This window comes from Arvicola amphibius, chromosome 18 (assembly GCF_903992535.2).
Source record: "Arvicola amphibius chromosome 18, mArvAmp1.2, whole genome shotgun sequence".
NCBI classification, from domain to species: domain Eukaryota; kingdom Metazoa; phylum Chordata; class Mammalia; order Rodentia; family Cricetidae; genus Arvicola; species Arvicola amphibius.
This window is the reverse complement of record NC_052064.1, coordinates 7,029,377-7,041,553: the sequence shown is the minus strand read 5'-3', so window position 1 is coordinate 7,041,553 and position 12,177 is coordinate 7,029,377. Positions and strand designations below refer to the sequence as shown.

Sequence of the window (12,177 nt, the reverse complement as noted above, 5' to 3'; positions counted from 1 at the left end):
TAAAGATTTTGAATATTTATTACAAGGCAGCTAAACTATAACCACCTCATTTTGTTTGGAGAGACTATAAAAATAAACGTATTCAGTTTGACCATATCATTTTAACAAAGATGATTACTAATCAAGAATTAATCGAGTCAGTTTAGTCATAAAGACTAAACTGGTGAGTGAGGATGAAATCCCTCATACTTCTGGCAACAAATTTGCTTTCATACTTTAATAATAAAATTTGGTACCTTCTAACCTGTTTTTTCTAAGTTAAATCACTTCTAAATGCTTCAGAACCAGGAATTCCATAAGAGTCATCATGCACCCCAAAATTTGCAAGGTATTCAAGTGCAGATGAGGCTTAACAGCAGAATTTCTTCGTGGCAACATACATTTTCACAGACATCAAATTAGATGTCTATGAAATACATTCCATAGTAAACATCAGAAAATTGAGAATCAACAGATGGAGACAGAGGCAGAGACCCATATTGGAGCACTGGACTGAGCTCCCAAGGTCCAGTTGAAGAGTGGAAGGAATGAGAATGTGAGCAAAGAGGTCAAGACCATGAGGGGTTCATCCACTGAAGCAGTTCACCTGAGCTAATGGGAGCTCACCAACTCCAGCTGGACTGGGAAGGAACAAGCATAGGACCAAACTAGTCCCTCTGAATGTGGGTGACAGTTGTATGGCTGGGGCAGACTGGGGGGGCCACTAGCAGTGGCACTGGGATTTATCTCTACTGCATGTACTAGTTTTGGGGATCCTATTCTCTATGGATGTATGCCTTGCTCAGCCTAGATATAGTAGAGAGGGCCTTGGACCTTCCACAAAGCAAAGTGCCTTACCCTCTCATAGGATTAGATGGGGGTGGGGTGGGAATTTGGATTGGTATTTTTTTTAAAAAAAAACTAATAAAGAAGAAGTTTATGTTTATTCTGTGAACGTTATCTGTCACCCACTGATCACCAGAGTTTAGACTTACCCGGATGCCTAGCCTAATGTCCCTTTCCTCCCACACCAATGCAGTTCCATGTGAATTTGTCCTTCCTGAAGCTGCATACTCAAGTAAAGGAGGACCAGTCTTTGATAGAGGGTATGAGTAGTTGTGCTGTCAAGAATCACATAAGTCTAGACACCCATTTGGCAAGTCTCGAGATCTAACTTCATTGATTATCAGATTCCTGCCTCAGTGTGAAGAGCACTTTGAGTCAACTTCCATGGATTCCTAGTTTAAGCTGTTTGACTGTTATAGGCATCGCAAGGCAGAGGATTCCAGGCGGTTATAGTCACACAGTAAAAGACACCACACCGTATTGCCCTCACAAAGCAATATATTTACTAAAACTGAGCAAGGTATTATTTATATAGGTAAAAATCAAAACAATTCTGTTTTGCTAAAATCTTACTACAAAAGATTACATGGAATTTGTCTTGGAGGAAAGAATTACTGATTCCTCTTTATCCAGATATGGTAAATGGAACATATCAGCGAGTAGTTCCTAATGAAGCCCATAATGTTCTTAAGACTGCCTTGCATGAGAGAAAATTTTCATCAGTTTGACATAAATTTCTCAGAAGTATTTCTACCATCTGTACTTTACTTCCTTTGTAAGTTGCCACTTTTCCATTTGCTCTCTTCTACCCAAATGCTGGTATTAATATAACCAGTATAAATGATAGCGTCTACAAAATTATTTTTTTCCCAAGTCAAATAAGACATTGAGAAGAAAAACCATATTAATTATTTAGGGACCTATTACTAAACATAAAAATAATGTTTCAGTTAGAATTAAGCCTCAAACTCAAGAGATCCATCTGCCTCTACTTCCCTTAGGATTAAAGACATGTACCATCATGCATGGCTTTATTGGCCTTTTAAAAGTAGCACCATAATGATAAGAATGCAATCTGAATAAAATTATGTGGACATAGTAAAGTCTCCAGTACCATCTTATTTTTCCCAAAGTCCTTGCTGTATGTATTTGTGGGAGAGAGACAGGGTTTCGTGTACACCAGGCTGTCCTCAAACTTATTATATAGTAGAGGATGGTCTTGAACTCCTAAACATCCATCATCCGTATCCCAAATGTTGAGACTACAGGCATCTACTCCTATTACCAGCTGCCTATTGTATTTCTTTTTTTCTTTTTTTTTTGGTTTTTCAAGACAGGGTTTCCCTGTAGTTTCTAGAGCCTGTCCTGGAACTAGCTCTTGTAGACCAGGCTGGCCTCGAACTCAGAGATCCGCCTGCCTCTGCCTCCCGAGTGCTGGGATTAAAGGCGTGCGCCACCACCGCCCGGCTATTGTATTTCTTACAGTCAATAAAAAGTTCCTCCTATATTAAGTATATGGTCCCCCAAAAACTCATACTTTACTGTAAACTGATCCAAAGCTTCTACAGAAATAATACAAATTCAAAGGTGCACCAGTTGGGGAATGAACAATACTGAAAATACCGGAGAGCTGGCTCAGAGGTTAAGCGAATTTGTTGTTCATCAAGAAGACCTGGCTTTAGTTCCTGGCATCCACGTGGCTCACAACCATTCATAACTCCAGTTTCAAAGGAGCCGATGGTACTCTTCTGACCACTGATGGCACCAGGCATGCATGCAGTGTACGTACATACATGCAAGCAAAATGAGTGTGTGCACACACAGGCCACAGGTAGTTTAAGTACAAGTAATTTAAGGAATAATTGAATCTTTTAAAAAGTTTGTGACAATCCCATTAGATGTAGGGATCAACCTTTTCCAATCTTTCACCCTTATTTACCTGAAGCTATGAAACTGTTCTGTTTTTTTTTTCACAATGCAGGTGTTAGCAATCAGTTGAGGATGACCACCATCGTGATTTTAAAAAGTCTACAAAGATCCAATATCCCCACTCAAGTTATATGTAACACATAAGATCCCATGGAATAAAAAGTATGAAAACTCCAAGATCAACAAACATAAAAGAATGTGGGAAACCTACACTAAGGCCATTATGGTTTGTAAAGTTACTTTTCAATTCTTAAGCCAGAAATTGTATTGAAGCCAGATGGTGGTGGCACACGCCTTTAATCCCAGCACTCAGGAGGCCGAGGCAGGCGGAGTTCAAGGCCAGCCTGGTCTACAAGAGCTAGTTCCAGGACAGGGCTCTAGAAACTACAGGGAAACCCTGTCTCGAAAAAAAACAAAAAAAAAACAAAAAGAAATTGTATTGAAAGTTAACTGCCATTATTAACTATTTGTGGGTGGGTGTGGGTGTGTGGGGGGGGGGGGGGGGAATCAGATCAACCCAGGCCCTAACATGCTATGCAAGTGCTATTTTACCAAACTATACCCCAGCCCTGGCATTTACTTATCTATACACCTCATGGTAATCCTAATGCTTCATTCCTGCAAATTCTTGAGACTACAGGTGTGAGTCACCACACTGCTGTGAAAACTGATTTACAATTTCTTGTTCAACATTTATACTGACATTTGCAGATAAATCATGAGGGAGAGAGAGCTTCCGTTTATGGTCACAATGTGAGAATACAGATGCAGTGGCTACTAAAGAAACTTGAAGTCTTGCTAAGTCATTAACCCGACTTAGGATTAATACAAAGTTAAAGTTCTGTTTCTGCCTTTATTTTTTTTTTTTTTTGTATACAATACTCTGTCTGTGTGTATGCCTGAAGGCCAGAAGAGGGCACCAGACCCCATTACAGATGGTTGTGAGCCACCATGTGGTTGCTGGGAATTGAACTCAGGACCTTTGGAAGAGCAGGCAGTGCTCTTAATCGCTGAGCCATCTCTCCAGCACCCTCTGTCTTTTTTTTAAACAGTTTTTTATATTTATTTATTATGTATACAGTGTTGTGTCTGCGTGTATCCCTGCAGGCCAGAAGAGGGCACCAGATTTCATTACGGATGGTTGTGAGCTACCATGTGGTTGCTGGGAACTGAACTCAAGAGCTCTGGAAGAGCAGTTAGTGCTCTTAACCGCTGAGCCATCTCTCCAGCCCGTTTCTGTCTTAAATCATGAAAAGAAGCAATACATTTAGCTAATGAAAATACATACTGAATAATAATCATGGTATTAAATTTATTGAAAATTCTTGGCTCCAAAAATGTTATTTTTTAAAGGTGGTATACATTCTTAAATGCCCAATAAAAGTGAGTTAAAAATACAAAAAGAGGTAATGGCAAAGCCAAATAAAAATGCTCAGTCCCAAATTTGCTAACGTGAAGTGTGCAGAAGTAGGTAACGTGTAGAAGAGCAGCTGACCCAGCCCAAGGTCCCATAAACAGCCACTAGCTTCCCAACTCACCATCTTCCTTTTCCTTTCTGCAATTTGCTCCTCAGATTCCATTTCTACTTCATTGCTTATAGGAGTTTTTTCTTCCATATCATCAATAAAATCTGGTTCCTGAAAAACAGAAATGACTTATTTATGGAAATGGTTACTCAGTCTATAAAATAGGAATTAAACACTATCTTTTAGCCACAATTAATTGTGTGAAATAAGCCCCATTAAAATCTGAATTTCTAAACAAAGTTATCAAACTCACACAAGCAATTTTGTTTTATGAAGTTTCTATCAAATCTAGTGGTGTGGTTTTGTTTGTATTTATTCCAAAACAAATTTTCAGCAATCTCCACTGTTCGATTTAATTAAACGTGGCACACACCTTTAATGCTGCACTCTATGGGCAAACGCAGACAAATCTGAGGGCAAGGCTAGCCTGGACTGTGTAGTGAATTACTAGCTTCAGAGTAAGATACAGTCTCAAGGAAACAACAAACACCCATGCTATCTGGAATGTCTTTAATTACCCAGTTTTAGGAAAATGTTCAACTCCATAAGGATCTGTCAACCTGGTTGTTTCTTTTTCTAGCTTTTTTTTTTTTTTTTTTTGGAGACAGGGTTTCTCCGTGTAGCTTTGGAGTCTGTCATGGAACTCACTTTGTAAACCTCAAATTCAGAGATCTGCCTACCTCTGCCTCCTGAGTACTGGGATTAAAGGCATGCGCCACCACTGCCTGGCTAGCATGATTATGTTTAATAATTTGGTATCTGTTATTGTAGGAAATCATATCTCAAAATGAGCAGCAGAACAGGACTGGGGATAGAGCACTTGCCAAGCATGTGTTAGGCCCTATGTTCAATCCCCAGTACTGGAAATATTTAAACTATTAAAGATTTTATGCTTAAAAAGGTGTTTAAATACGACATTTTCCTGTTTAAAGTAATTTCTTTGAGAATCAGAAGAGTCAATACCTGATTATTTGATACTGACAGTCTCAGTGGAGAAAGCTTTCTCTGTTTTGTTTCCGGACTCTTTATTTTGTTGTTTGTTCCTTCACAATCTAAGGTAACATTCTGATTTTGTGTATCTTTTTCTTTTGAAATATCTTTTTCCTTTTTTCCTTTTTTTCTTCTGGTCTCATAACCACTATTGATGTTTTCTGTGGATTCCGAGCTCCGTTTTAAAACAGGGCACTCTGGATTTTCCTTGAGGCATGCACAGTCCACCTTGTATTTACTAAAATGATAACCAGGTAAATATTATTATATAAAACAAGACTGAGTTCATAATATCTTTAAAGCTATAACTCCATAAAATGCACATTATTAACTACAATTAAGATTTAATATTTTACTAATTTGAATTCCTGGTAAATATGACAAAAATGCTTTTTCATAAGAACAAAGTATTAGATACTGATTTTTTTGTTGCTTGGTGCTAATAGGTATTGAATCCAAAGTCAAATACATCAAATATGCTAGGAAAGTGCTAACCCTCTAAGCTATATCCTCAGCCTTTAGATGTTGGTTTTGAACAGTGTTTTAAAGTAAAAGGATGCTGTAGCTTGTGCAAGATAAACATTAAGGCAAAACCACCCTTACTTGAGTGTGTTATGCTGACTCTTCATTTAAAAAAAAATGTTAGCTATGATGAATACCAGATTTTACCTAGTTTGTAGTATACTTTAAGGAATGATTTTAATCACCAGTTTTACTTAAAAGATACCTTGAAGAAAACTTAATTCTAAGTCTTCTTTCTTTTAAATGAGGGCCTGAAAAATTATACTATCTCTCATCTTCTCAGTAATTATGAACACTCTCAATTTTATGGATGGCCTTAAAGCTTAGGCTCACGTGACTCTAGATGCTGTTAAGTGAGTAGAGTAGTCTCAATCTTGAGTTGAGGAACACAAAGCAATGCTAACTGGTACACGGTTATAGACGAGTAGCCCACAGGTCTTTACAGTTTATGTTCTGACTTCTGTGGGGTAACAGTCTCCTAGAGCAGTAAGCACAAGCTATTACGTTACATTTCCCCTTCTGAGACGTTAAAAGCTTTTAGAAAGCTGGAGAGATTAAGGCAGCAGGTAAGCCCCTGTCTTTTAAGAAACAGGTACCACATGTTAAAACATACATGCTGCTTACTAACAGGCTTTCAAAATAGCCTATTTCCTGGGACTGGACAGATGGCTCAGCAGTAAGGATCACTTCCTGCACCCACAGAGGGGACCACCTAACCGAGCTCCACCTCCAGCCCTGGCAGTCTTCTGTCACTGCAGGAACCAATAACCATGTGGATACACTCACATAAATATACACACAAATAAGAATAAAAAAGGGAAAAGCCTAGACTGTTATGATAAATTCACTCAAGAGTAGAAATACATATTGATGGTAAAGGTACTGAACACTAATGGAAACCATACTGCACACTTTAAAACTTAATTTTAGAAATGATGTCTGTCATCCATTTATAACATGTAGGAGGATGGGGCTGGAGAGATGGATCAGAGGTTAAGAGCACTTTGAGAGAACTGAAGTTCCCCCGCAGCCATAGTTGGACAGGTCCCAACACAGATCCAGCTACAGCGCCCTCTTCTGGCCTCTGGCATCCATACACATGTCGTATACACTGACATACACACACAAATAAAAATAAATAATACAGGAAGGAATGAATTAAAATGTTTATAACCCAAAATATTACAAAGTATATAAAGAATTCAAAAAGAGTGAAAGAGAATCTGCGTGTGGAGCACGTCTGTAATTCCATCAGAGTTCAAGGACATCACAGAGAGTCTGAGGCTAGCCTAAATCCTCCTCTTTACCCTCAAAAAAGAGAGAAAAGCACTAACTACAGAGCTACATCTCCTGCTTTATTTCTTAATTTGGAAAATAAGTACAGGGATATTTATGTTATTTGTATTTCATATTATAGTTTTAAAAATACAAATAGAATTTTTTTTACCAAAAATTAATGTTTTCCTCCTAACATTTCAAAACAATATTAAGAACAATACAAAACATTTTTAGAACAATAGTACTTAACGTTTTACTGTAGGATCTCCAACAAACCATTTCTATTAAATGCAAAGAAAACTTGAAACAGTATCTCGTTTTTAAGAAAAAAAATCATGTGCTCATAGCAAATGACCAAGTAAGTTGTTTAACAAGTTGAAGTATAAGGAAGTGAGGGGAAAAAATTCTCACAAAATAAAGTCTGTATAGCTGAACTGGAGCTAATAATTATAAGGTCTGAACAGTCACATTACAATAAATGGTTTAAGTAACAAGATAGGATTCCTGATAATAGCATACTTAATTTCATACTTAATTTTAACTGTCTCCTGAAAAGTAATAACAATGTCTAAATTATGATGAAGACAATCTATTTGAAACAACATAAAGCACTTCAGGACTTGAACTTACCAATTCCCATAGTCAAAATCAAAGGCAATAGTAATTTCAGTCCCTTTTGGAATAGTCTGTATAGAATAAATGTAGAGATGTATGGTCCCATCTTCAATTTCATGCCTTACCTGTTAAGAAGAATAATTTTACATTTCCATACACTATTTAGAGCATCGTTATCTTGCAATTAGGAAAGTTATTAATATTAGGTTATGTTGTTGTTTGTTTTTGAGACAGTGTCTCACAATTAAGCCCAGGCTTGCTTGGAACACACAGAGATCCACCTGCCCCTGCTTTCTGAATGTTGGTGTTAAAGGGGTACACTACCATGCCCAGCTGAAAAATATTCTTAAGAACATTTTATAAGCATGGCATAGGAAACTGCCATTCATCACAAGACTTACAAATAGCAGCTGTCACCTGAGAGGCACTCACAGGACACTGGCAGCCCTCACCCTAGAACCTGCCGTCTGCACTCTCATCATCTCACACGTACAACTGTTGAACCTGTCATCATGTGGGGTTTTCAAGTAATAGGAAGAGTATGAGTATGCACTAATGCACAGCCAAGGATACTTTTCTTTGACAGCTTCACTTGCCATGAAGCTGTTTTAGTTCTGAACTACCGTTTTATACATAAAAGCAAGGCATAGAGGCTGGGAATGTAATTCAGTGGTAAAAAATTTGCCTAATATGTGTAAAGTCTTAGAGTTAGTCTCCAACACCACACATACAGACACACACAGGAGTAAAAAGGCACTGGCAAGGTTATAAAACTAGAAAGCCACGAAAAAGACATAATTGTCCCAAGTCTATGTCCAAATACTACAAATTTTAGCCTCAAAATTAAATATGTGGGATATCTAAAAAGGCACACTTGTAATTTTGTTTTAAAAATTGATAGCACATATAAAGTATACTTTAGGGATGATGAGATAACTCAGGTGGTAAAGGATCTTGCTGCTAAACTTTTTTAGACTCAATCCTTAGAACCCACATGGGAAAAGGGAGGAAACTGATTCTCCCAAGCTGAACTCCGATTTCTGTGTGCAAGCACACACACACACATACACACACGCACACATGCACACACGCACACACACACACGCACACACACACACACACATGCACACACACACACACGCGCGCGCGCACACACACTATAAATAAATGAAAAAATTAAGTCTACTTTTATGTTTTAGCTATGTGGTACATACAAGCAGAGCCTCCAATATAAACAGAAATATAATATTCCCTCTTATAAGGAACATCACAGTTTCATAGCTCAGGAAGTAAAAAATATTGAGACAAGGTCTCACTATATAGCAGTGGCTGGCCTGGAACTTGTTATGAAGAACAGGCTAGCTTGGAAATGCCTCTGCCTCCCAAGAGATTAAAGGAGTGGGTGCACACCATGTGCAGCTTATGGATAGTAATTTTAAGATTAGTGTTTACCATCTATATAGTGACAAAAGAAAAGTAATGAACAAAATAAAATAGGTGCAGACTTTTATACTTTGTGTTCCTATTTCTCCTGAGATTTCAATAAGCTTACCTCTGCATTGGGTGTACAAGAACGCCTGATGAATCGAGCCTCATTCCCAAAAGTCCTCGCATCAACACACATTTCTAGCCCATGAAACTTAGAGTAGAATAAAACAAAAGGATATGGCCTACAAACAAAGAAGTAGTAAAAGCTTTTAGTATAACAGGGCTAGAGGATATAGTTTAGTGGTAAAGTGCTTGCCTAGCAGGGAAAACATCCTCAATTCAGTCCCCAGTGCCATAAAACAAGCAAACAACAAAAATTTTACAATTTCCTGTTATTTATTAGAGGCAAATAGATAAACAACAGATTAAGACATTTCTAAAAGACATAGTTGGCAATAAAGCAAGTATTTGAATATTGGCAATCTAATTCCAAAAGCCACTTTTCCCTACTTGATATTAATAACACTTGTGTCTGCTTCAAGTTGCCTAATTCAAAAGCAATTAAGGTTGAAATTGTCTTTTTAATGAAATAATTAATCTTTACTTTTATTTTATATGTATGGGTATTTTACCTGTACATGTCTGTGTACCATCTGTAGCCTAGTACCCACAGAATTCAGAAGTCTTTGGGTCCCCTGGAACTAGAGTTATATATAGATGGTTGTGAGCCACCATATGGGTGCTGTGAATCCAAATCATGTCCTCTACAAGAGAAGCCAGTACTCTTAACTGCTGAGCCATCTCTCCTACCCCCTTTAGGCAAAAATTCTTTAGAGACAAAATGAAAAAATATTGCCTTTACAAGCTAACTCCATGCTTTTAAAGTCCCATTTCTTGGCATGGCAAAAATTGATTTATACTAGATTCCAGATAAAATATGCTACATGTGAGGTATAGCTCTTCTGTATCTTTCATGGCTTAAGTAAATACTCAAGTTATAAACTAAGAATGTTAATGTGTTAAACAGCAGATTTAAAAATAGCAACATATTTCTATACCTCTGAAAAGTAATGGCTATCAGAAGATCAAATTAATTCCAACAAGAATCCCGAACCACAACGGACGTCTCCAAGGCCATCCCAGTGGCAGTAGCATGGGAACATTGCTAACCTTATTTTTTTCAAGTTCTATCAACTATGTTACAACTTAGATAGTAGATGGAAAGGTTCTCGACAGTCTTAGATCATGAAAATTTCTGACTGACACCCTAGATAACAAAACTATCTTGCTTTTACTTGTTTAAAATGGCTTACTTTAGAATTCCACAACACAGAAATGGACAAGAGGCTGGGAAATCTCTACATGTTAGCACTCTACAAAAGTTATCTTTGGTGGGCAGTGGTGGCACACACCTTTCATCCCAGCATTTGGGAGGCAGAGGCAGGCAGATCTTTGTGAGTCTGAGGTCAGCCTGGTCTACAAAGCGAGTTCTAGGACAGCCAGGACTGTTATATAGAGAAACTCTGTCTCCAAAAAAAAAAAAAAAAAAAAAAAAAAAGTTACCAAGCATTTAGGCACAGTATTTAAAAAAAAAAAAAAAAAAAATCAGTGACTGACTAGGGAGATGACACAGCAGGCCAACCTGAGTTGTAAAAACAAAACAAAAACAACAAAAACCAAAACCCGCCAGGCAGTAGTGGTGCACAACTTTAGTCCCAGCACTGGGAGGCAGAGGCTGGCAGATCTCTGTGAGTTCAAGACCAGCCTGTTCTACAGATCAACTTCCAGGACAGCTAGAGCTGTTATGCAGAGAAACCCTGTCTCACAAAACAAAAAACAAACAGAAACAAAAAACAAAACAACTTTGAAGTTTAGAAAACCAACATGGTTAAAGAATAAATATACCTTTTAAAGAAATATCCATTTGCTTCAAACTGTTCTCTCAGCATAAACTTTCCTCTGTATTCAATGATAAGTGCATCAGGAGGCAAATCTTTGGCAGACTTCAGAATTTTTTTATTCTTCTGTATATGGCTCTAGCATCATTAAATGTAGACAGTAAATTGGTTAATTTCACTCCAAACAAAGACATTCATACTACATAGGCAGTCCCACAATTTTTTGACTAGTAATATATACCTCTACGGGAGGTTTGAAGAGTGAATTGTTGGTACTCGGTTCTGATTTATTCAAGTCTCTGTTGTCATTCCCACTGCCTAGTCTTTGCGCTATTCTCTGTGCCTCCCTCTGAACACCTTCACTATACTGGTTATTATTTGCCTCTTCATAGCGATCCATCCATGTTTTGATTTTCGTCTCCCATACAAAATTTGAACCATCAGATGAAGGATCAATTTCTGGTGCCGAACCCTAAAATTGTAGCAAAATAAGGATTATTATTTGAATTTAAGCATAGATACACAAACACACACACACACACACACACACACAAATAAGTAATGATTTATATAAAATAGAAAACTACAGTGTTTGATAATCTAAGTTAATTAAAATTAAAAGGTCATATTTTAACTCATTAAATTTTTATGCTACATGCCAAATAATAAGCTAGGAAACTCATGAAGGCTGAGTTATGTAGAAATAGCAAAAATTCAAGAGTCGTCGCTATGGTAGCCAATTTAAAGATATCAATAAAACCAAATACTTTCTGATTCTATATATTGCTGCTGTCCAGTTCACAGCAGCAAGTGTCAATGTTTTAGCTTGACTGGATCTGTATATACTCCTCTATCTGTAAGGCGACTGACCAGACACATTTGTTGGACAAGCATGCACCTCCAGCCAGCTGTTAAGGATGCTGAGATAAGGGGACTGTTAAAGGCATAGTAAGGTCAAGGCCAGATCAGGGCAACAAAGTGAGACTCTGTCCCAAAAGTTAAAAAGAGTGAAAGGCAATGAGAATATAGCTCAGTGATAGAATACCTGACCCATGCACAAAGCTTGAGATTCAATCCCCAGTGCTGGGGGAGGTGGGCGTGGAGAGTAACACACTACAAAAATGTACCAACAGCTCATCTGCTACATAAATAATCTTTACTACAGC

At 37.7% G+C, this 12,177-nt stretch overlaps 1 protein-coding gene across 4 annotated transcripts in view; it reads right to left on the bottom strand.

The window, feature by feature from the left end:
- Positions 1-12,177, bottom strand: part of Kmt2e (lysine methyltransferase 2E (inactive)) — a 68,023-nt gene that overhangs the window by 14,639 nt on the left and 41,207 nt on the right. For all 4 annotated transcript variants that reach the window (XM_038315211.1, XM_038315212.1, XM_038315209.1 and 1 more), the window contains 6 exons: positions 11,253-11,483; positions 11,019-11,149; positions 9,238-9,355; positions 7,701-7,810; positions 5,244-5,508; positions 4,293-4,391 (listed from right to left, as the gene is read on the bottom strand). In XM_038315211.1, the coding sequence (XP_038171139.1) occupies positions 4,293-4,391; positions 5,244-5,508; positions 7,701-7,810; positions 9,238-9,355; positions 11,019-11,149; positions 11,253-11,483 (954 nt within the window). The remainder of the gene's footprint in view (positions 1-4,292; positions 4,392-5,243; positions 5,509-7,700; positions 7,811-9,237; positions 9,356-11,018; positions 11,150-11,252; positions 11,484-12,177) is intronic.